The following is a 25,621-nucleotide window of genomic DNA, read 5'->3' as shown; positions in this document are numbered from 1 at the left end:
CTCCTTTCCAATTTGGATCCATTTTATTTTTTCTTCCTGTCTGATTGCTGTGGCTAAGACATCCAGTACCATGTTAAATAAGAGTGGTGAAAGTGGACATCCCTGTCTTGTTCCTGTTCTTAAGAGAAATGCTTTTAATTTTTGCACATCGAGTATGATGTTGGCTGTAGGTCTTTCATATATGACCTTTAGTATGTCAAGATATTATCCATCTATTCCCAGATTGCTGAGTGTTGTTATCAGAAATGGATGCTGGATTTTGTCAAATGCTTTTTCGACATCTATTGATATAATCATGTGGTTTTTATTCTTCATTTTATTTATGTGGTGTATCACATTTATTGATTTGTGAATATTGTACCAGCCTTGCATCTCTGGAATGTATCCCACATGATCATGGTGAATAATTTTTTTGATGTAGTGCTGGATTTGATTTGCTAGTATTTTGTTTAGGATTTTGGCATCTATGTTCATCAGGGATATTAGCCTGTAGTTTTCTTTCTTTGTAGTGTCTTTTTCTGGTTTTGGAATTAGAATTATGCTGGCCTCATAAAACGAGTTTGGAAGTCTTCCTTCTTCTTGAACTTTTTGAAATAGTTTGAGGAGAATGGGTGTTAGTTCTTTTTTGAATGTTTGGTAAAACTCCCCTGTGAAGCCATCCAGGCCTGGGCTTTTGTTTGCTGGGAAAGTCTTGATTACATCTTCAATTGCCTTAGTTGTTATTGGTCTGTTCAAGTTTTCTATCTCTTCCATGTCCAGTTTTCAGAGACTATGTGTATGTAGAAATTTGTCCATTTCGCTTAGATTATTGAATTTGTTGCCATATAAATGTTCATAGTTGTTAACAATCCTTTGTATTTCTGTGGTGTCAGTTGTGACTTCTCCTCTTTCATTTCTGATTTTGTATATTTGGGTTCTCTCTGTGTTTCTTGGTGAGTCCAGCTAAAGGTCCATCAATCTTGTTTATCTTTTTGAAAAACCAGCTCTTTGTTTCATTGATCCTTTGAATTGCTTTTTTTTTGGTCTCTATGTCATTTTTTCTGCTCTGATCTTTACTATTTCCTTCCTTTTACTTGCTCTGGGTTATTTTGTTTGTTTGTTTGTTTTCTAGTTTTTTAAGTTGTGAGGTTAGATAGTCTATTAGAAATTTTTCTTGTTTCTTGACCTAGGCCTGTAGTGCTATGAACTTCCCTCTCAGAACTGCTTTCACTGCATCTCATAGATTTTGTGTTGTTGTGTGTTCATTTTCATTGGTTTCCAGGAAGTTTTTAATTTCTTCCTTGATCTCCTCGGTAACCCATTCGTTGTTCAATAACATGCTATTTAGCCTTCATGTATGTGTTCAAGTGTCTTTGCATGTTCTTGTTGCAATTGATTTTTAGTTTTATGCCATTGTGATCTCAGAAGATGCTTGATATGATTCCAATTGTCTTGAACTTGTAGAGACTTAGTTTGTGTCCTAACATGTGGTCTATTTTTGAGAATGTCCCATATGCACTTTAGAAGAATGTGAATTCTGCAGTTTTGGGGTGTAGTTCTCTGTAGATATCTATTAAATCCATTTGGTCCAGTGCTTCATTTAGAGTCTCTGTTTGCTTGCTAATTTTTTGTCTAGAAGATCTACCCAGGGATGTCAGCAGAGTGTTGAAGTCCCTTGGTATGATTGTATTGCTATAGATTTCTCCTTTGAAGTCCTCTAGAATATGTTTAATATATGTTGGTGCTTCTATATTGGGTGCATATATGTTTACCAAGGCTATATCTTTCTGTTGGATAGATTCTTTCAATATTATGTAGTGGCCTTCTTTGTCTCTAGTTATAGCCTTCATTTTGAAGTCTACTTTATCAGATATGAGTATTGCTACCCCAGTTTTTTTTTTTTTTTTTATCCTCACCCGAGGATATTTTTTCATTTTTTGTACAGATAGAATGGGAGGGAGAAAGAGTGAGAAACATCGATGTGAAGGGACACATCGAGTGGCTGCCACCCGCATGACCAACCAGGGCCGAGGACAAACTGCAACCGAAGTACGTGCCCTTAGCGGGAACTGAACCCGGGTCTCTCCGGACCGCAGGCCGACGCTCTAACCGCTAAGCCAAACTGGCCAGGGCGCTACCCCAGTTTTTTTTCCCTTTCCGTTTGCTTGGAAGATTTTTTTTCATCCCTTCACTTTCAACCTCTGTGATTCTTTGTTGTGAGGTGGGTGTCTTATAAACAGCATATATATGAGTCATGCTTTCTTATCCAGTCAGCTATTCTGTATCTCTTTATTGGAGCATTCAATCCATGTACATTTAAGGTGATTATTGATATGTACTTTTTTTTTTTTTTGTCTGGGAAGCTCTTTATTTGACCTTCTATTTTGAATGATAGCCTTTCTGGGTAGAGTAGTATTGGATTCAGATTCTTGTTTTTCATGACCTTGATTACCTCATGCCATTCCCTTCTGTCCTTTAGTGTTTCTGTTGAGAAGTCAGCTGAGAACCTTATGGGGTTTCCTTTGTAGGTAATCTGTTGCTTATCTCTTTGCTGCCTTTAGGATTCTCTCTTTGTCTTTAAATTTTGGCATTTTAATTACTATGTGTCTTGATGTGGGCCTGTTAGGGTTCTTCTTACTTGGGGCTCTCTGAGCTTCTTGAACTTGAATGCCTTCTTCCTTCATCAAATTAGGGAAGTTTTCTGTCACTATTTCTTCAAATATATTCTCTAACCCTTGCTCATTTTCTTCTTCTTCGGGGAGTCCTATGATGCGAATATTATTGCGTTTCCAGTTGTCCCACAGTTCTCTTAACCTGTCTTCCTGGGGTTTTTTTCATTGTTTTTTCCTTTTGGTTTTCTGATTGGTTGATTTTTTTTCTACCCTGTCTTCTAATTCACTGATCCAGTCCTCAGCTTTCTCTACTCTGCTGTTTAGCCCTTCCAATGTGTTCTTAATGTCTGATATGTCATTCTTCATTTCTTCTTGGTGGTTTTTAATTTCCAATTGGTTGCTTTTCAACATTTCTATTTCTTTACTTATGGTGTTGATGTCCTTACTCATGCTGTTGAGCTTCTTCAAGATCATGGCTCTGAATTCTAGCTCTGTTAACTTACTTAACTGCTCCTCATTTATCTATTGTTCAGTAGAGGTCTCTTGTTCTTACATTTGGCATTTGTGTTTTTTTTTTTGTTTCACCATTTTTGCTATCACAGTGGGCTTTGGAGCCTACCAACTTTTCCCTGTGGGTGTTGGTGTTCTGCTGTTTGTGGCTCCCTCTCCTGGGTTTGGATGAGCAAGGGAGGACCCACATTAAACACCACTGTCAAGTCCTACTTTCCTGGTTAGAGTTGCTAGCCCAGGAATGGTTCAGTTATCCTCTAGCTTTTTTCTTGAAGGCTATCAGTAGCGGTTACTTGAAGAGCCTTGGGTTCTAAGTTGAATGAAAAACTCCCTCAGGTGCTCAGGGTAAGGGGATTTCCTGAGGGTGAGACAGATGCTAGTTGTTAATGAGCCTCAATTTGCATTCAATGGTAGGGTTGAATCTTTGAGGGATGGGTTGAATCTTTGAGGGATGGGTTGCCGCCTCTCTCCAGAGCCTTGGGAAGGAGTATGATGGCCACAGTCCTGCATGGCTGCATCTCAGCAAAAACTCTGAGCCCCCTCCAAATCCCAAGTGTCCCCACACCGTTCCAGTTTAGTCTGCCCTCCCTCTGCCAGAGCCCAAGGTGAGTGGCTGTGGCTATTTTAGCATCTGTCCCGGCTCTGCACTGTGGAGCCACTTGGGAGTGTAACCCAAGAGTGCTGCTCACAGCTAAGAGCGCTGCTGTCCATGGGATCCCAGCCCCCCTCTTGCACCTCTGCAATCCTACCAAGATCGAGTCAGTGTCCCTGGTTATATGATCCTCGCTAGCTGCTTTTTTGTTGCATTTCCCCGACGATTTGTCTTTATTTTAGTTGTAATTCCAGTGTGGTCCTGGGAGATGGCCTGTGTAGCTTCCATTCACTCTGCCACCATTTATGGAATTTCCAGAGCCATAAAAGTTTAGAGCGATAAATGACCCCTGCAGGTGACCTCCTCTAATACCTCATTTGAGGGGAGTTGAAACTGAGCCTCCGATTGGCTGGAGGTCATTTCAGGGCAGAGTCAGGGCCAGGACCCATGGCACCACTTGTCGCGGGGGCATTGTCGACCACCCGTGCCCATTTATAAAGTCTGGCTGGCACAGGAGATCGGTATTGAAAACCAGTGTAACTACTTAAATAAAACCTGTATTGTTTTTTTCAAAATTTAATATTTAAAACTCAACTTTCACTTTCATTAAGACAAATACTAACTTAGTTGTGTGTGTGTGTTTTTTTTAAGTGACTTGAATAATGCGTTTTTAGATAAGGGTGAGTTTTACATCGGCTCCAAGTATAAGAAAGTCGTGTACCGGCAATACACTGATGGCACCTTCCGAGTTCCAGTGGAGAGAACAGCTGAAGAAGAACATCTGGGCATTCTAGGTACCCTAACAACTCCCGTTCCTCGGGGGGCGGGGGGCTGGCAGTGTGCTGTGTGAGCCCTGACACTCCATGTCCAGGGGTCTAACTGTCTCAGTTCAGGTACCAAAGTTATTTAAACAAAAATAGGAAGTTCTTCTAGTTGCTATATGGGAAGCTGCCCAATTAATGAATCACTCAGTAAAGCCAATTAGATCTTCAAACAATAAAAGGTTACTCAAAAAATGCCCTGGCCAGTTTTGCTCAGTGGTTAGAGCGTCAGCCTGTGGTCCAGAGAGACCGGGGTTCGGTTCCCGCTAAGGGCATGTACCTCGGTTGCAGTTTGTCCCTGGCCCTGGTTGGGTTGTGCAGGTGGCAGCCACTTGATGTGTCCCTTTCACGTCGATGTCTCTCTCTCTCTCTTCCTTTCTCTCCCTCCCACTCTATCTGAACAAAAAAACAAAAAAAAAATATCCTCGGGTGAGGATAAAATAAAAAGTTACTAAAAAAAAATAGAAGCCTATGAATATGGCATAATAAAATATTATTTATTTGTGTCAGAAATAATATATTATCCCATATACTAATGAAGTCATATATATTTGGTATATATCAAACTGATAGTTGGAGTTTTGGTGAAATTCCTTTATTTCACTAGAAATTTACTTTCTAGTGAAATTCTTAACCAGATTCTCCGTTATTCTCCCATCAGTCCAAAAATCATAGGTTGTTTTTTTTTTTAATCCTCACCTGAGGATTTTTTTAAAAATATATCTTCAGACAGAGTGGGAGGGAGAGAAAGGGAGAGAAACATCGACGTGAGAGAGACACGTTGACTGGTTGCCTCCTACAGGACCCCAACCAGGACTGGGGACAAACCGCAACAGAGGAACGTGCCCTTGACTGGAATCAAACCCGTGACTCATTGGTCCGCGGGCCAAGGCTCTAACCACTGAACAAGCCAGGGCCATAGCTATTTACTTTTAAAATTAAGATGTAAATTATTAACTCCAAGGGGGGAGCAATATATATATGTGTGTGTGTATATATATATGGAAAGAAAAAAGTGTTACTGTGCACAAGGCGGGGGAAAATTTCCTTCCATTTTCCAGGAATCGTTTTAAGACAGAATGTTTAAAAACTTGACCAACACTTGTCTCGGGACTGTCCTCGAAAACCGCCCAGTGCAGGGGACACCACTCCCAACCCTGCTCTGCTTTCATACTGTCCGGGGTCCCTGGGGCTTGGTCATCCTCAGCCCCCTGAGAAAGACACCCAAGGGAGAATGCAGCGTGGCCGGGTCCCGGGAACCTCCCGGGCAGGAAACACGCTGCCACCGTCTGCAGAGGAGAAACGGGAGGGCAGCCCACCCCACCTTCCCACGCAGGGCTGCTGCCTTTCTCCACTCACACCAGGACCTTCTGCGAGTCCACATGCTGAGGTCGGTGACCAGGGACGGGTCACCGCTGACCCACCAGCATTAAGCCACTAGCTGCAGGGGACTTTCAGGGCCCAACCCCAGAGGACTCGAGACAAGAGCTGCACAGTTCTGTGTTGTTGTCCTAGCCTCTGGAAGCAGGTCTAACCCGAGAGCACACAGCGCGGAGCCACGGGAGGTCAAGCGGGCTGGCCTTAGGGCTCCGGCGGGACTCCGTTACTGTTGGAACACCCACGCTTCCTCTTCACTCCCGCCAGGCCCGCAGCTTCATGCAGACGTTGGAGACAAAGTGACCATCATCTTTAAAAACATGGCCACAAGGCCCTACTCCATACACGCCCACGGGGTGAAAACGAAGAGTTCTACCGTCACTCCAACCTTCCCAGGTACTCGCGGGGCAGGAGGGGGGGGGTGCACCAGATGTTACAGCTTTTCCACAAATGACTTATCAGAGAGGTGCTCCCTCCAAATGAGTGTGCCTCGCGTGAGTGAAGGAGCTGGTCCGGAGGGGACAAGGGAAGTGTGTGTGCGGGTGTGGACGACTGCATGTCCCATCAGCAAGTCCCAGCAGCGAAAGGAATGCTGATGGGTGCTGGACACCTACAGATCCCCAGGTGTGAGTCAGGGAGATGCTCCCCACGCGCAGCCAGGACACCCCAGACACCACCGACCGCCCTGACGTGGCCGAGTGTGTCCCTGCCTGTGTGTGAGGACAGATCCCAGGGACAGAGGAGCCCCTTGAGGTTGTAACTCTCCAGTATCTAATCCACTAGCCGGCATGTACTAAGAACTCAACACGTGTTTAACAGAGTAGTAAAAGCTGAAATAGCTTAAATACAGGGTGTAGGTTCTTTCATAAAATGGTATTTTTCATCTCTTTGTTGAAAAGTTGGCTTCTGGGAAGGGACCATTTCCCTGTCATCCCATGGTTCCCAAGCACAGGGTGGACAGAAGGAGGTTTGTATGGAAAATAATCCAGTAATTGATGAACAGTAATACAAGAAAAAGCTCTGTTTCACATACTCACAACTATTTATCAAGTGAGAAACAACTCCTTGGAGGGGAGCAGAAACGAAAAGCCTTGCCCTCCTTCTTCCTCAGGAGGTGCACAACAAATAAATACAAGATCAGTTATAAAGCGTGCTATAAACATAGTGAGGCAGATGAGAGAGAGTAACAATGGGACCATTTTAGGTAGGGTCGTCAGGAGGGCTTCTTGGAGGAGGCGCCCCGGTGAAGACACCGAGGGGATGAGAAGTAAGGGTCCCCTTGTTGGGAAGTTGTGTGGGAAGAGCACTCTAGGTCCGAGATGGGAGGGGCCTTGGTGTGTGTGAGGGACAGCGAGGCGACCAGAGGCCAGAGCAGAGCAAACGGGAGACTGAAGAGGTGAGAGGCAGGGAGGGCAGGGGCCAGACGCAGGCGGGAGGGGACTCAGAGGCCGTGGTCACAACCTTAGGTTTTATTCAAAAAGCCCTGTGAGCTGGAGAGTGCTGATCCCACGACCCCTGTCCAAGGACCGTCTGGCTGGCATGTGGATTGGTGACTGTAGGGGACAAGGGCAGAAGCAAGGGTCGGTCCGTTAGGGGGCTGTCGCAGTAACCTGGGGATCAAACAAAACTTGGACCAGCTTAGAAACAGCCGAAGTGGTGAGCTGCTGTGCCCTGGTTGTAGCGTAAAGGTGGTGTAGGGGGACCTGCTGAAAGGCTGGCACTAGGGAAGGTTGGGGAGAAGGAGCAGCCAGGGCAGCTGGTCACAGCAGGTGCGGTGGGGAATAGAGAAGGAATCTCCATCCTCAGCCCATGAAATGTGTAGATGAAGAGACTGCACTCAGGAGCCATGAGCACGTCCTCTCGGTGAGCCGTTCCGCTACGCGGGGCTGAGGACTAGGAGCAGGAAAGAGGGAGGCGTGGGGAGGAACCGTCTGTCTCCCACACCCCTGGAGCCCACCCTCACGGTCTGCCATCCCCGGACGAGGGTGTCAGACTCCGGCTGACTGGGGCCCAACAGCACAAGCTCCTGACGGGGGTCTGCGGACACGGAGGGACATGGCTCAGGCCTGAACGCCGAGGCCTCGTGAGGGGTTGTGCAGGAGCCCGGGGTGACCGGGAGCCGAGGCTCAAACGGACGAGGGTACAGGCCTTCGCAAGACAGGAGGGTGAAGCGACTGGCCATCTTCAGAGTGTCAAGGCCCGGGGTGTGGTCCTGTGGGTGACAGAGCTGTGACCACACAAACAGAATGGGACCAGCTAGAGAGGTCAGTGAGCCACAGGTCAAGGTGCGATGACCCTTGCCTGGGTATTGTGAGGTCGCCGAGGAAAACGGTACAGAGGAGAAAAGAAGGCCAGGGGAGCTGGGGGCATGGCGCAGGTGGTCCAAATACAGACACAGGAGACCCGGGGGAAGGGGACGTCACCTGACAGCTTGAGGACAAAGCGGAGCAGAGAAACATACTTCAAGCTAAGAAGGGATGGGCTGCAACGTTCCTTCACGTAATGTTGGAATCGCCACTGGTACTGAACAGTCAAGGGGTTTGATGTCCTTCTGGTATAGAGAGGTCAAAGTCTGAGGCAAGAGTTTTCCCAGAAAAAAATAGACGTATTCATCGGGCAGCCGGACAGGGAGGCAGGAGGGAAGGCTCAGTCTCCCTCGGACAAAGGCTTGGAGTAAATTTAGACAATGAGGTCAGGAGGAGCTATACATATTGATGAATTCTAATTCCAGGCTCAGCCTGGATGGTCCCGGGTCCGAGTTATCTGAGGAAGGGATGGAGAGTGTGAGAGGAAGTGTGCAGAAATTGCACGTTGGCAGGTTCCGACTGCGCGAGATGGAGGCGCCCTTGCTCGCGGACCTGGTGGGCACGGTGCCCGGCAGGAGCTCGTTGGGTTCTGGCCACCCGTACGACTCCGCCGGAGCTCATCTGTCACCTTCCTGCCCCACTCAAGCCTCTGGGCCAGTCTGACCTGGCTGGTCTGGTGGCACCGGACCTGGGAGGCTGCTGGGCTTTCCGGAAAGCCAGAACGGCCGGAGGGGAAGGCCGTGAGGTCCGGTTCGGTGCTCGGCCCGATTTCACCACCTCCTGCCCACGTGGTGCCCAGTTAACTCGGAACTGATGAGATAGAACGTGTACCTCACAGTGTGTCTTAGCTACATTCCGGAAAACAATTTCGAGTACCGTTACTTTTTAAATCTAATTTCCTTCACATTCCAGTTTCTGCATCATCGGTTATCAAGACTTAGCATGTACGTGTGTGAGTGTATGTATGTGTGTGTGTGTGTGTGCATATGCATGTGTGTGGTTTACATATATGTATATGTGTATGCATATGTATACTTGTGGTGTATATGTGTGTGCATATATGTATGTGTGTGCGTATGTGCATGTGTATGTGTGTATATGTATGTGTGCATGTATGTTTGTGTGTGTATGCATGTGTGCATATGTATATATGTGTATATGTGTGTGCATATGTGTATATGTGTGTATATGTATATGTGTGATGTATATGTGTGTATATGTATATGTGTGTGCGTATGTATATGTGTGTATGTGTATGTACGTATGTGTGTTACGTATGTGTGTGTGTGTGTGTGCATATGTACCACATATAACAGATGCATTAACACTTGCCTAATTTAGGTGAAACTCACACTTACCTGTGGAAAATCCCAGAAAGATCTGGAGCTGGAACAGAGGATTCCGCTTGTATCCCATGGGCCTACTACTCAACTGTGGATCAAGTTAAGGTAAACCTTAAATCACCTGTGTCCTGTGAAAAGTCCCAAAACAAACACACAGCATAAGGAAGACGAGGTTAGTTTTCCTGTGGTCCAATTCTATGGTGAGTTCCCAGAAAAGTAAACTGCTCTGAAATTCACCTTGGTTTCTTTTTTTGTTTGTTGTTTTTTTTTTTATCTTCACTCGAGCACATTTTTCCATTTTTTGTTCAGATAGAGCGGGAGGGAGAGAGAGGAAGAGAGAGAAACATCGATGTGAAAGGGAGTGGCTGCCACCCGCACGACCCAACCAGGGCCGGGGACAGACCGCAACCGAGGTACATGCCCTTAGCAGGAACCAACCCCAGTCTCTCTGGATCTCAGGCCGATACTCTAACTGCTGAGCCAAACCAGCCAGGGCTTTTTGTTTGTTTTTAAGGATACAGCTCTATGACTGCTGATTATGGATAACACAGATTTAAATATTAAATACAGTATTTTTTTCTTCTTTCATATCAAAATACATCAGACACAAAGAACTGAAGCACCTGAATCCAGAGCTCTCTTATTACATAATAAAAATGCTGAGCATCGACCCTGCACCAGGAGGTCACCGGTTTGATTCCTGGTCAGGACACATGCCCAGGTTGTGGGACCGATCCCCAGTGGGGGGCGTGCAGGAGGCGGCCAATTGATGTTCTCTCTCACCAGTTTCTCTCTCTCTCTCCTTCTCCCTCTCCCTTCCTCTCTCTCTAAAGTCAATAAAGAAAAAAATTTTTTTTTAAATGCTGACCTCACCAGTCAATCACAGCACAACGAAGGCTGCTGTTTGTTTAAATATTTCAAAGTCAACAGAAACGCTCAACAGTGATAAATCAGGACAGGTCCCAGATTCTTCCGTAGACTTGCATCTCTAGTGGAAATATTTCTCCTGCGCTCTAGACTTATCTGCACACCTGCCAACTGACCACGAGCGTGTCACAGGCGCTGGAAACTCAGCAACTCTAAAAGGGAAATCGCGGTCGTCCCTGCCTCCTCCTGTATTTCCCGCTGTAACGGAACCATAAGTACCCAACCGACTCAGCTGTTCAAGCTCGAACCCTGGACATGAAGTATCTAATGCTCCCCTCAGAGCAGTGGTTCTCAACCTTCCTGACGCCGCGACCACTGAATACAGCTCCTCATGCTGTGGCGACCCCCAACCATAAAATTATTTTCGTCGCTACTTCATAACTGCAATTCTGCCACTGTTATATCTTAGGCGACCCCTGTGAAAGGGTCGTTTGACCCCCAGAGGGGTCGCGACCCACAGTTTGAGAACAGCTGCTGTAGGTCAACGGGGAAATGCAGCCACTCACACAGGACCAGCCCCTCCTTCCCCCGTCTCCGCAGACCAGGCCCTTGTGACTTGCCCCCACTACTGCGGTGGCCTCCCCGTCTCCAGGCTGTCCCCACTCCAATCCTTCCTTCCTTCCCGCCACACCAGGATGACTGATCTAAAATGCAAATACACTGCCATTCCGTGTTCAGTGTTTCAGTGGCTACCTATGTTCCACGAGACAAAATCTGAAATTCCTGAACACGATGCAACACAAAGGTCCTTCAGGACATAACCTGCCACTGCTAATGCCCAGCCAAGCTAAGCTTCTCACAGGCTGTCGGCTGAGGTCTTCCTCCTCCGTGTTCATCAGCAGTGCACGTACCTCCACCGTAGAGGTGGCCCATCTCTTCTCTTCCTCCATTTCCCTGCCGGACTGAGCTCTGGTGGGCAGGGGCTTTACACGATTCATCTCTGGATTTTCGGTGACTGCCATAGCGCTTGGCTTACGAAACGGGCAAACCAACACTGTTCACTTTGGGTTCTTTAAATCGCTGCTCATTGGCTGAGCCAATATTTGGCCTCTGCACCCATACAACCTACCTGCAACTCACCCTTGTTCCGGCTTAATGGCTTCAGGTGGAAAGTCACTGACTTCACCACACCACATTGGGTTTTACTGCCTACATCAGTCCTCCCGAAATCCCTCGGTCCCCGAGTTCTCTGAAATCCTGACCTCTATCCCAAGGATGACTGACGTTTTTGCTTCTTTTCAGGATCTCTATAGTGGATTAATTGGCCCACTGATTGTTTGTCGGAAGCATTACTTGAAAGTATTCAATCCCATAAAGAAACTGGAATTTTCCCTTCTGTTTTTAGTTTTTGATGAGAATGAATCTTGGTACTTAGATGACAACATCAAAACATACTCTGATCACCCCGAGAAAGTAAACAAGGAGAGTGATGACTTTATAGAAAGCAATAAAATGCACGGTATGATACGTTCTTCTAGAACCTTTTTCTTCCTACTTTCAAGTCATTATTTTACTAGTATTTGCTTCGTTTTATCATGAAGCGCAACCTCTTCCCTTTGCAAGGGAGAACCCTGCTCACAGCAAAAAGGGGACTATATTCAAAATCATCTGTGAACTTCTCCCACACTTCTAGTGTCTCATTCCCTTTTAAATACACTCAAAATTAAGATTAAGGCTTTTGGGGCTAAGTGACTAGAGAAACAGTGTGACATTACTGAACTTGAAGTATGCACTTGTCATGAAATAACTTCAATGATCTCAAATAAGACCCCATTCATGACTCTAATAATCATGTTTTCTGTGGAATAGCTGTTGGTTTAAAACATCCTGAAAGGGCCTGGCCGGTGTGGCTCAGTGGTTGAGCATCGACCCTGCACCAAGAGGTCGCTGGTTCGATTCCCGGTCAGGGCACATGCCCAGGTTGTGGGCCAAATCTCCAGTAGGGGGCGTGCAGGAGGCAGTCAGTCGATGTTCTCTCTCATCAGTGTTTCTATCTCTCTCTCCCTCTCCTTTCCTCTCTCTCTAAAAATGAATAAAGAAAAAGAAATTTTTTTGTTTGTTTAAATCAAACATCCTGGAAGGTAACATGAAAACCACGTGCTCTCCCCAGCCATCAATGGAAGAATGTTTGGGAACCTGCAGGGCCTCACAATGCACCAGGGAGATGAAGTCAGCTGGTACCTGATGGGCATGGGCAACGAGATAGACCTGCACTCGGTCCATTTCCACGGCCACAGCTTCCGATACAAGGTAAGCGCCGTCCACGGCCGCTCTTCTCGCTCCATTTGAACACGTTTTCGTACAAATACAGAAACTATTTCCCCAGCCCGACCGATGAACCGTTGAACGTTTCGAGAGGTAGCTGTTTTCTTAAGCGGGTGGCACGCAGCACTGCCAACCTGTTTCACTTGTGGCTCGTCCTGGGAGTTTCAGTTCCTGCTGGATTTCCGTGGGGTTCTGCTCACATGGTCCTGGGCAGGGCGCTTGAACAGAGGCGCCGGCAGAGAGCGTAGGAATGTTTCCTTGTGTAACACAAGTGCTTTGATCTAAAGGCAAAGCGGAGTCGAAGTGGCAGAGGTAAGACGGTCCTGCTTGGCGGACTTCACCACCTCTCTCCTCCACTCACCGGATGGCCCACCGTGCCCCGGCTTTAGCAGGAACTCAAGACCACAAATCTCAGTTTGTATTAAACATAGAAATAGATAGGAGCTCCTATTTTTTTTTTTTAAACAGATCCATTTTTCTAATATCCCTGACCCAGCCAATGAAAAATTATCTGAATGAATCCTCACATATAACAAACGCTATACAAATGTCACTTTTCTAATTAAGCACAGGGGCGTCTATAGTTCTGACGTCTTTGACATTTTCCCTGGGACATACCAAACCCTGGAAATGTCGCCAAGGATACCTGGAGTCTGGTTGCTGCACTGCCATGTGACTGACCACATTCACGCCGGAATGGAGACCACGTACACGGTCCTGCCAAAGGAAGGTGAGGGCCCCATTACCGCCTCGGAGCTCACAGATCGCGGATAGAATTATGTGCACTACTCTGCCTACATGCTCCCCCAGTCGAAGCATTTGTGAATTTCCTGTTCTTTCTTCCTTCTCTACCTCTGAACGGGATTTATTTTATTTATTTTTTTACTGCTAAATGGTATGGGTCAGTTCTAAACCCAGCACCAGTACCCTAAGCTCGTATAAATTAACACCAATTAGATGCAGTGTAATTATACTGAAAACGGATATAAATGAGCAGTCATATTATTTATAAAGAAACTGAGCATGGCTTACACATTTAATGTCTTTCCTAAAAGAAAAGATTAACTTTTTTTTTCTAGGTAGTGTCTGGTACACAAAAAAGCACCCCTCCCCCCCAAAATTCCCAAATAATCAATATCATTTCAAATACTCCCCCAGGCAGAACAGTTCTCTCTCGATTCTGGGGGGAGGGGTCTAATGCTGACTACTGTTTGGGAGAGATGCTTAGTCCATTTGGGCTGCTGCAACAACACAAAACTGAGCTTCCGAGGGGCGGAAATGCATCCCGCGGTTCTGGAGGCTGTGTCTGGGGTCAGGGTGCAGCGTGGTTGGGGGCGGCCCTTTTCCAGGGTGCAGACTTCTTACTGAACCCTCACATGGCAAAAGGGTCAAGCTGACTTTCTGGAGTCTCTGCAATAAAGGGACAACTCCCATTCCTGAGGGCTCCATCCTCACGCCCTAACCACTTCCCAAAGGCCCACCTCCTGAAACCATCATCTTGGGCATTAGGTTTTCAACATGTAACAATTTTTTGTGGGGGAGGGGAGGAGGGGTCATAGCAAGACCCAGGGAATTATGAAGTCCGCCGCCCCCACCCCAGCAGGAACACCCCCCACCCCCGCAGACGCACACACTGACACGCACACCCACACAGAGTAGCCGGGAGAACAGCAGCCCTTCTGTGGATAAACACTGACACAATGTGCGACATGAGGAGTGAATCCCTGCTTTGTGGCTGCGGGCTTGGCTCCTTCCCGGGCCTTCCGAGTTCAGAATTGTTGGGATTGGCACTGAGAAATCCTGTGGGGGAAACTATGCAGAGAAAATGACTCCTTGTGTTTCCTAAAAATTGGCAATAAGGGAACATACAAATGGAAGGAAGCATACAAGTAAATAGAAAGATCAACCATGAGTGCAGATGAGAAGCTTTAACTTCTCCCAGGTCTTTTTTTTTTTTTTTTTTTTTTTATCCTCACCCAAGGATATTTTTCCATTTTTTGTACAGATAGAGTGTGAGGGAGAGAGAGAAAGGGAGAGAGAGAGAGAAACATCGACATGAAGAGACACATCGAGTGGCTGCCACCCACACAACCAACCAGGGCCGGGGACAAACTGCAACCGAGGTACATGCCCTTAGCGGGAACCGAACCCAGGTCTCTCCGGACCGCAGGCCGACGCTCTAACCACTGAGCAAAACTGGCCAGGGCTCCCAGGTCTTATATAAATACCTTATACCACTGAAAAATTACGAAAACCCCGATCACAAGGACTGTACTGAGTGCCCCAGAACACCCACGACTCACAGGCAAGTAAACCGCGGGGTTTCGTGCCCGTGACTGATGAGAGGGCGAAGGGTCAAAACGAGGAAGAGAGCTTAGGCCCCGAAGACCATGAGCACAGCCCGGCCGGTGTGGCTCAGTGGGCTGAGTGTCTTCCCGGGGACTGTGGTTCTGGGTCGATTCCTGGTCAGGGCACAGGCCTGGGTTTCGGGCTTGGTCCCCATGGGGGCATATAGGAGGCAGCCAATCGATGTTTCTCTCTCACATCAATGTTTCTCTCTCTCTCTCTCCCTTCCTCTCTCTTTAAAAAAATCAATACAAACATACTTTTTTAAAAAAGAACTTTAGCACACAAGCTTAGTGCAGAAAAGGAGGGTCCGGCTCAGAACAATCACCAGGAGCGCGGGATCAGGGAGGCAGGAAATCCTTGCCTGCAGACGGCTGGCCCCCTGAGGATGCTGCTGCAGGAACCCCCAGGGGTGGGAGCCGTTTTCCTGCCGGGGGCCATTGGGATATTTAAAACATCATTCACAGGCCATACAAAATTATCCACTTAAAAATTAGCCTGCCCTGTTTGTCAGGCTCGCTTGGTGAGGAATGTGATGTTAGCTGGGATTGAGTGCACGGGCCTTCTACGGCCCAGGGACCGTCATTCCCCACCCTGGACACGCAGACAAGAACATTCCTCTGCACCATGAGCCTGGGGGAGACGAGGGAGACAGGGGAGATTGTCTTATTTTTAAATTTTTCTTTCTTTATTTTGACTTTTAGAGAGAGAGGGAGAGACAGAGGGAAACATCGATGAGAGAGAACATCGACTGGCTGCCTCCTGCACGCCCCCCCACTGGGGATCAGGCCCACAACTGGGCATGTGCCCTGACCGGGAGTCGAACCGGCGACCTCTGGGTGCTGGGTCAACGCTCAACCACTGAGCCACCCTGGCCGGGCAGAGAGATTGTTTTAAAAAGCCACAGAGAACACTGTAGAACAAATAGAAAATGTGAAGGAGAAGCACATGTTGGGGAAAAGGATTACAGAGGAATTCAACACTGACACAGAGAAAGCTATTGTGTGGGACCAACAGGGGCACTAATGGATAAGACAGTTTAAACTACATTCTCAAACACAGGAGCAACAGCTACCAATCTGAATTCCCTGTGAGTAAAAGTCTGACAAAGCTTTGGGCAAGCCTACGTGAATTGTGCATCTTCAAAAAGTCTCTTCCTACCATGACTCAGACAGGAGCGCACTGGAGGTCAGAGGGAAGTCTTTCAGAATTATGCGCCAGGAGACAGTTTCCTCCCCCTGCCCTCCAAAAAGAAAACAATGTGGCTATCCTGTCATACTTCATGCTTCGCTTCCCCTACCAGAGGAAGCTTAATGAAGACTTCCGGTGACAAAGATAAAACGGGGTACTTTGTGAAGACTAAGACATTCTTACCACAGATCCTTTTGGAGCAGTCTGTCGAAAGCAAGCTTGGCTTTGAGATCCTTCCAGGCAGGGACTAGCCTTGTATTTCCACCAGGTAACCAAACCCAGTACAATACCCTGCTGGGTAAATATCTAACCTCGGATGAACTCAATGAAAGGAATTTTAAAAACTCTTCTGGACGTGTCAGACTTATAGAAAAGTCGCAACAGCAGTACCCAAAAATCCCAGTCTTCACCCCAGCTCCCCAGATGGTACCATTTCGGTCAAGTCTGCTTCTTCATTCTCTCTCCCATCTCCCTCTCTCCACACATGGCATATACATGTTGTAAATATACATACTCGTGTTTCCTAAAAATAAGGGTATCCTCATACAGAAACACCACTACCTATCAAAATCAGGGAATTAAAAACGATTTCATACTACAGACCCTTGTCCAACCCCGAGTTCTCATCGCGTTCTTTGTAGAAAATGAGAATCCTCTTACACATCCTCCCCACCCCCACCCCAGTCTGAAACGGGCCCCTCGGTCTTTGCCTTTCCCAGTGGGACATTTTTAAAGAACACAGGACAGCCCGGCTGGTGTGGCTCAGTGGTTGAGCGTCGACCCTGTACCAAGAGGTTGCCAGTTTGATTCCCGGTCAGGGCACATGCCCAGGTTGTGGGCCTGATCCCCAGCGGGGCGCGTGCAGGAGGCAGCCAGTTGATGTTCTCTCTCATCGATGTTTCTCTCTCTCTCTCTCTAAAATCAGTAAAGAAAAAAAAAAATTAAAAAAAAAGAATACAGGGCAGTCCCTTTGTAGCATGTCCCTCTATTTGGGTTTGTCTAATGGGTCCTCATGATTAGATTCAGATTAGGCATTTTTGGCCAGACTCTCAGAGAAGTGATAGTTTTTCTCAGTACATATGTCAAGAGGCAAAAGAGGTCCATTTGTTCCCTTACTGGTTATGTGAACTGAGCATCTGATTGAGGAGGTGCCGGCCAGGTTTCTCCGCTGTAAAGTTACTATTTTCCTTTATAGTTAATTAATAAGGATCTGGGGGGAGAGGGGGGAGAGTTAATTTTTCTTTAAACAAAGCAGTACTGGAATAAAAGATGCGTTTTTAAACATACAACATGAAGAAAAATATAAATGAATCTAGAATAAACATTAAAAAAATTAGAATACATTTAAAATACCTTATACTAGTTTTTTTAATCATATAATATATCTTATTTTTAATAATGGTCTTAAAATTTCTTTTTCTATAGAGACCAAGTCTGGCTGAATGAAATAAATTGGTGATAAGTGAAAAAAAAAAACAAAAAAAACCCCACCAATTCATTATAATGTATGTGAAAGTGTCGAATAGCATGTTTGCTTTGGAATGACTCTAAAAGCATTAAAAGAAGCATTAAAAGAAGACTGAAAACATACACTTCTGTGCATTTGTGGGGAGACTGTGTTACACTGTTTCACATGAGAAGATCAACAGACTATGACACGTGGCTGACTCGAATCCACTAGGCAAAGGAACTGATTTATATAGGCCTTTCATATCAACATCTCTGGGGCTTTACAAAACTAGTTTTTTTTTTTAAATCTATGTATGAGCAGATGTTGTCCCGGATGGTCCTCAGAGGATCACTACGAAGGTTCATTGAAATGCTTCCGACCTTTGTCCTCCCCATCAACCCCAGCACGCTGCTGACACCATTTCTAATGAGCCAGTGGAAGAGGGGTGCAGGAAGTACAATAAAAATATCATGTAATCAAGTAATAAATAAATAAATAAAAATAATAAAATAAAAATTAAATTAAAAATAAAAATATTCCAAATTTGAGTTTTATGAACCCTTGAAGAAACGGTCAAAAGGCTATGACTCTGGAACTGGAGAAAGGCAGAGTTAAGAAACGGCTCTATAGCCCTGGCTGGTTTGGCTCAGTGGTTAGAGTGCTGGCCCGCGGAACAATGCGTTGCAGGTTCGATTCTGGTCAAGGGCATGTACCCTGGTTAAGAGTCATCCCGGACCCTGGTTGGGGTCGTGCGGTAGGCAGCCACTCGATGTGTCCCTTTCACATCAATGTTTCTCTCTCTCTCCCCCTCCTATCTGAACAGAAATAGAACATGTCTAGTAGCAAATGGCTGGTGAGCGGCACTCCGCCAGGCCTGGCAAAGCCAAAGCGCACTATCAGTGAGCCGATCCTTGGCTCAAAATCGTTCAACACGAGTTAGAGAGAAAACACAGTTGTGAACACACGGTATAGCCCTTTATTTGCACGTACACTCGAGCTAAGAGCCACAGCACACAGCAGCAGAGCACGAGGTCCCGGCCAGTCCAGGAAGGGACCCTGTACGCTTCTACTTCGTTTGCTTCAGAGAGAAATGCAGCATGGATTTTAAAAGTAACAAAATAATAGTTTGAAATCGTTTACTGGGGGGAAACATTAAGATCTTTCTCAAAGAAAATTGTTTTAAAAAGTGGCCCAATTTAAAAAAAAAAAACTGGAAAAATCAAGATTAAATTCTGGATCACTTAGAGGGATGTTCTTTCACACATACTTACAAAAAGGTTCTTTGTTTTCCTGGGGTGACAAAGATTGTAATGTCTCCAACAACAGTAAATCAATGCTCTCTGAAATAGAAGCCAGTCTCTACCTTAAAAATATGGACCTTCTTTGAGGAAATGCTTATGCCTTGTAGCTTTTTCACATTCTGGACAATTAAGTGGATTCAGGTAATAAATTAGAAAATACCATGGTAAGGTAAGAGGCCCGAAAGCATTTGCAATATATGTACATATTCCATATGAAAACCCTTCCGTCACAGTTGTACGCGGCATTCAATTATTTAACATTATTCCTTCTCCTACGCTGTTGTGCCGACTTTCAAGTGATGCCTTCAAGTCAGGGATTTCTTCCGGCTGCAGTAGAGAAGATACGGCAAGAAAAATGCCACGGTGCCATCTTCTGGAAGGACGTTCAGGAAATCCCTCAGGTCTAGTTCCACAGCGACAACGGACAGCGTTTCTGTTGGCAGGAAAGATATCTGCGTTAGAACTGAATGTCTTCCGTCCAACTCTCTTACCACCCAGCCAGTTAGAAGTTAGTTCAGGTAGCAAAACATTACAACTACGAAAGAAAGAGAAAAACAGTCTCTCTAAGTCTACACTACGTTTTCTGGTTTTACCACTTCTTATCTATTCTTTCTAGAATCCTTTAAAGTTTATATTAGCCCCATGCGATTTGGACTTTACTATTTCATCTCATTCAGAGAAATTATTACAATACTTTCCAATAAATTTCTATTATCTTCTGAAGAAAGATGCAATCATTTGAGTACCATTTTTAATGGGAGAACTGTACTGCAGCTAATTTATACAGATGAGAACAAAGCTGTTTTCGTGACCATTTCCCTTTTTTCCAAAGTGCAAAATAAGGAGCTCTAATGAACATTTTAGGTATTAAGGAATTTAGCAGACATTTTTGTCAAGATAACTGGACGGTTCCAGTGCTTCCGGATACACCCCTGTTGCCCTCTGCTAGGAGGAGGGGTGACATCTAGGAACAGTGTTCCCAATAACCACAGAGCAGTGCCAGCGCCTGGGTGAGCGCACACGCCCACCTGCTCTGCGCAGTGCCTGCTGCCTTCAAGGTTACCTGTGCAGTACCAAGCGCCCAGGCCCCTCTCCGCAAAGGGCCGCACGCCCTTGCTGCTGGGGTTAGCGTGCAGCAGCGTGGTGTGTGGGGAGACCCCCAGCTCCGGTATCAGACCGTGCTGGGCAGGGATCAGACTCTTCTACCTACTCTCTGGGTGACTTCGAGAAAGTCTTGCCTCCTGAGCCCGCTTCCTCATCTGTAGTGCAGCGGTGCCACCTGCTCGCTTCCGGAGGCCTTTGAGAACTAAATACAACGATGTGCATCTAACAGCATAGAACGTGACAGGAGCTTCTGACTAGTCCGTGACCCTACGTGGAAAACACGAATGATCAAATGCTTTTCTATCAAGCCAGTTTATTTGGCCTAAACGTGGAGTCTATAAATCGTCTCCTACACACAAGAAAACTGAGTTGGGGGACAATGCACAGTAGTTACAGACCCACAGAAAGGTCTTGCCACTACCCATTTCTCCCCTGCCAACCAGCGAGGGCTACGCAGGCTGTAACTCCAAGAACCAGGTCAAGGTCTTTAAACCCTTCAAGTACCTTAAGCCCTCCAGAGTGACTAGAAACTATTCATCATAAGGCTGAAAACAGCTATTTCTGGCTGGTGGGACTTTAAATGACTTTTTAAACTTTATTTTTATAAGTTACTACAGTATGAGAATTGTAGCAATGAGCACAATTCATTACCAGAAAAACAGTAACAAACATTTCCTTGAAACAAGCCAACTACTAACTCAATTTCAATGGCTCTGCACTAACGTGAAGGTTCTCAACCAGCAGGGTTTGCCCCCAGGCGACATCTGGTCATGTCTGGAGACATTTTTGTTTGTCTGGACTGGGGCAGTGTTATTGGTATTTAGTGGGTAGAGGCCAGGGATGCTGCTCAACATCTTAAAATGTACAGGGGACACACACACACACACACACACTATTTGGTCCAAAATGTCAATAGTGCCAAGTAGAGAAACACTGCGTTAGAGATACAACATCCAAGCTCCTAAGCATACAGGTCACTTAGTGGGTAGCAGACCTGGAACTCGGTCCCAATTCTCCAGGCTCTGATCCTGGTCGCTTTTCCGTGTAGTACAGCTGCCGACAGAAAGATCTCCCTTGAAAATGGACCTGAAGTCATGCAGGTCCTCCCTCAAGTCAATCAGCAGTTACCGAACGCTTTCTGTGACGGGCAGGCTGCGGTGAGGAGGGTGCAACGTGGAAAGTGACTAAAACACGGCATCAGCCTTGAGGGGCTAGAGGCTAACAGAGGTAAGACACAGAGCACGTAGGCCCGTGAGCCATGCACACATCTGTGTGCAGACACAGTCGTATTCTGAAGATACGGAAAAGCGGAACACCTGCTGGAATGATTGCAGTCAGTTAGGGACAGAGAGTTTATGGGTGCAGCTCAGATAAAGATGAAGCGAAGAAAACCGAGGCAGTAAGATTACAGACATTTCCTGTAGCGCTATTTCTTCTGACGTATCTCCTTGGGCAAAGGAAACAAAAGAAAAAAATAAACAAATGGGACTACATCAAACTCAAACGTTTTTGCACAGCAAAGGAAACCATCAACAAAATGACAACCCACTGAATGGGAGAACATATTTGCCAATGATACACCTGATAAGGGGTTAATGGCCAAAATTTATAAAGGACTTATAAAACTCAACACCAAAAAAACAAACAATCCAATTTAAAAAACGGGCAAAGGACCTGAAGAGACACTTCTCCAAAGAGGACATACATACAGATGGACAATGGATATATGAAAAGATGCTCAATGTCACTAATCATCAGAGATGCAAATTAAAACCACAATGAGATATCACCTCACACCTGTCAGAATGGCTGCCATCAACAAATCATCAAATGAGTGCTGGCGAGGGTGTGGAGAAAAGGGGACTCTAGTGCACTGCTGGTGGGAATGCAGACTGGTGCAGCCACTGTGGAAAATAGGGTGGAGGTTCCTCAAAAAATTAAAAATGGAACTGCATTATGACCCAGTGAATCAACTTCTGGGACTATTTCTTAAGAATACTTAAACACTAATTTGAAAGAATATATGCACCCCTATGTTCATTACAATGTTATTTATAATAGACAAAACTTGGAAGCAACCCGAGTGTCCATCAGTAGATGAGTGGATAAAAAAGCTGTGGTATATTTACACAATGGAATACTACTCAACCACTAAAAAGAAGGAAATCTTACTCTTTGCAACAGCATGGAGGGACCTGGAGAACAGTATGCTAGTGAAATAAGCCAGTCAGAGAAAGACAAGTACCATATGATTCCACTCATCTATGGAATCTAATGAACAAAATAAACTAACAAAATAGAAACAGACTCTTAACAGAGAGGCAGACTGACAGCTGCCAGGGGAGGGGTGTTGCGGGGCTGGGTAAAAGGTGAAAGGATTAAGCAAGGAACAAACAAAACCGAAAACCTCATGGATGCAGACAACAGTGTGGTAATTACGAGAGCCAAAGGAGGTGGGGGAGGAGAAAGTGGGTATACGGGGGATAAATGGTGGGGGAAGGAGACTTGACTGGGGATGGTGAACACAGAACACAATAAACAGATGATGTGTTATACAATTGTACACCTGAAACCCATATAATTTTATTAACCAGTGTCACCCCAATACATTCAATGAAGAAAATACAATAAAGAAAGATACACAATAAAGAAAAAAGGAGTCTTATGGGCGAGGCCGTGCTGTGCGCAGGCGTGCAGAGGGGCGTCTCCCTGGAAGGTGACCCACCCACACAGATCATCGGCGCAGTGCAGGTCAAGGCGATGGAGGTGGGCTGGGCAACCAGCACCCGCCACTCAGTCTTCCAAAACCAAACCCGCAGGGAGACGGGGAGAAGGGGAGACGGAGACGGAGACGGGCGGCGCAGACAGTGAGGGGAAAGTCACCCCCTCCCATCATGAAGAGGGAGCTTCAGGAACACGCCTTCCAGGGGCTGCAGCAGTGAATTCTGCTGCAAAACACAATTGCAACACTGCCCGTCTCTAACACTGTACGCGCAGAGATCAGGGTAACCGCACCCTCTGTCATCGGGCCAGCAATTCACCAGTGTTGTCAACACACAAGAGCAGAGAACTGGATAACCATGTATCTATCAAGATTTACAAATGATTATAAATTAGGAAAATTCAAATAATAACTCCCCATGCTGTAAAATACTTAATAATTGCGAGACCCTCCTCTTTCAAATCCTTGAGAACCTTGTCACCCCTCAATACCTGCTTACAATCATGATTAATAATGATAGTCATCCTAATTTCCTACATGAAGGAAGATAAGCAGAGATCACCAATAAAACTGTGATTGTCGTCGTGAAAACTCAGATTTTTGGATGCCGAGGTCTGAGCGTCTGTGTGACCTGTGCTACGTGAGGGAACGGCAGCAGGGAAGCGGCAGCTCCTGGAGCCAGGAGACGCACACAGGTCGGGGGGTCGGGGTGTCAGGGTGTCAGGGTGTCGGGGGGTCAGGGTGAGGGCAGGGTGAGGGCAGGGCGAGCTCTCCGGGTGTCCTCGGAGCCTCCGCCTCCGTCAGAATCACAAGGACAAGCTGGAGAACAAGGGCTTCAGCAAAGTAAGGAAGCTGAAGCGAAGGCACAATTTCACGTGTAACCCAGCGAACATGACCATTTACCTTTCAGCGACGACAGGTAAAGTTGGTGCTTCTCTCCACCACACTTTATCCTCTGACAGAGTTCAGGCAGCAGTTTTTTCCACCACAAAGTCTATCTTAGGAAAAAATGAACACATTTTAAGTCTGATGCACTCTGCATTCAGATTTCCAACAAGAAGAAGATCATGCAGGACAGTACAGGCAAGAGTATGTCACTTTGGTTAACGCGGCAACTTTGTTACAACAGAAGTTGTATCAGCAGCCAGTGTTCTGCTTAAACTATGACATAGAACTCAGATTTGTAGCTTGAAAACCTAATAGCACTATACTGTACGTATGTACACAGCTGTTTTCACGAGGAAACAGACACAGCCTGGATCCTCTGAGGTGGCAAGAGGAAGGATAAAAGGAAGGAAGGAGAGAAAAAGGAGTCAAGTCTAAAATTGATTTCTAAACTAAAGACCATGGAGCCCAGAAAATATTTTTCCATCAACTTTTTTCCCAAACCTTCGGGGAATAGCCTAGTTCACCTTCAAATGAGTGATTTTTAATGAAGATAACAAACCATCACCAAACATTTTAATAGGCCCGAACAGTACTCAGAACACAGAGCACGTTAAAGACACCTGCTCAGTGGGCCCGCACAGTCCTGTGACGCTGGACTGGCCTTCTCTGTCCCCATTTGGCAGAGAGGGCAACAAGCTGGTCAAGTCCGACCGTCGCTGATGGGCCCAGAACACGAATCTGAAAGGCATACCCGGGTCTCTCCCTTCAGCTCGTGACTGGCGTACGGGATGACCGCCTCGGGGCACCTCTCCAGCAGCACGTCGATGCACTGCTCATACTCCTTCAGCCGTGTCCGGCACAGAGCCTGGACGCTCAGGCCAGCGACAGTGTCTTCTGACAGGGGCTCCAGGAACGGAATGATGGAAGCTATGTCAAATGAAGGACCACATATAAGAGACTATAAATAGAAAAGGGAAACGTTATGGAATGAGGCACTCAACAATCCAAAGCACAACATACAGAGTACAATTTTTTTTTTTTTAAAGACTATCAACCTCACTTGTAAAAAAAGAAAGTCCTGGCCGGTTTGGCTCAGCGGTTAGAGTGTCGGCCTGCGGTCCAGAGAGACCCGGGTTCAGTTCCCACTAAGGGCACGTACCTCGGTTGCAGTTTGTTCCTGGCCCTGGTTGGTCATGTGGGTGGCAGCCATTCGATGTGTCCCTTTCACGTCAATGTTTCTCTCTCTCTCTCTCTCTCTCTCTCTCCCCCACTCTACCTGAACAAAAAATGGAAAAATGTCCTCGGGTGAGGATAAAAAAGAAAAAGAAGAATGTAATTGTAGAGCACATGCATGTGATACTAAGTTTTAACCACCTCTAGTTTAAAGAATAATAATCTGCTTGGCCAGTAGGCTCAGTGGTTGAGCATCGACCCATGCACCAAGAGGCTGCTAGTTCAATTCCCAGTGAGGGCACATGCCCAGGTTGTGGGCCTGATCCCCAGTGGGGGGCATGCGGGAGGCGGCCAATCCATGTTCTCTCTCACCGATGTTTCTATCTCTCTCTCCCTCTCCCTTATTCTCTCTCTAAAAATCAATAAAGAAAAAAATTTTTTTTTTAAGAATAACAAGCCCTTTAATAGCAATAATTTAAAAAATAACATGATTTTATTTGCGTTGGGTAGACTGCATTTTAAAACTACCGGGAATGCTTTAGGACCCCATCCTAAGGAGATAACAACACTGTGTTCAAAGATCTATGTCCAATGATCACCACAAGAGCATTTATAACATTGAAAACCAGGAGCAACCTAAATGTTACACAAACGGGGATGAGTAAATTATGGTATGTTTGTATGACGGAATATTATATAGCCATCAAAACTGTT

At 46.0% G+C, this 25,621-nt stretch overlaps 2 protein-coding genes across 3 annotated transcripts in view; one reads left to right on the top strand and one right to left on the bottom strand.

The window, feature by feature from the left end:
- LOC118617201 (ceruloplasmin) overlaps positions 1-25,621 on the top strand; it is a 75,255-nt gene that overhangs the window by 43,696 nt on the left and 5,938 nt on the right. Inside the window, exons 13-19 of one of the 2 annotated variants that reach the window (XM_036242929.1) lie at positions 4,345-4,487; positions 6,159-6,287; positions 9,539-9,645; positions 11,710-11,926; positions 12,578-12,717; positions 13,300-13,462; positions 17,695-17,744. In XM_036242929.1, coding sequence (XP_036098822.1) covers positions 4,345-4,487; positions 6,159-6,287; positions 9,539-9,645; positions 11,710-11,926; positions 12,578-12,717; positions 13,300-13,462; positions 17,695-17,711 — 916 coding nt within the window. In that variant the 3' untranslated portion in view covers positions 17,712-17,744. Of the gene's footprint in view, positions 1-4,344; positions 4,488-6,158; positions 6,288-9,538; positions 9,646-11,709; positions 11,927-12,577; positions 12,718-13,299; positions 13,463-17,694; positions 17,745-25,621 lie in introns of those variants that run through there. The other variant, XM_036242928.1, reaches the window with a different exon arrangement.
- The window catches only part of HPS3 (HPS3 biogenesis of lysosomal organelles complex 2 subunit 1), a 45,462-nt gene continuing 38,529 nt past the window's right edge, over positions 18,689-25,621 (bottom strand). The window contains exons 15-17 of the mRNA XM_036242930.1: positions 24,486-24,692; positions 23,750-23,840; positions 18,689-19,453 (exon numbers count right to left, since the gene is read on the bottom strand). Coding sequence (XP_036098823.1) covers positions 19,326-19,453; positions 23,750-23,840; positions 24,486-24,692 — 426 coding nt within the window. The 3' untranslated portion in view covers positions 18,689-19,325. The remainder of the gene's footprint in view (positions 19,454-23,749; positions 23,841-24,485; positions 24,693-25,621) is intronic.

Source organism: Molossus molossus, unplaced genomic scaffold (genome assembly GCF_014108415.1).
Source record: "Molossus molossus isolate mMolMol1 unplaced genomic scaffold, mMolMol1.p scaffold_m16_p_5, whole genome shotgun sequence".
In the NCBI taxonomy this organism is placed as follows: Eukaryota; Metazoa; Chordata; class Mammalia; order Chiroptera; family Molossidae; genus Molossus; species Molossus molossus.
This window is presented reverse-complemented; position numbering and strand designations above follow the sequence as displayed.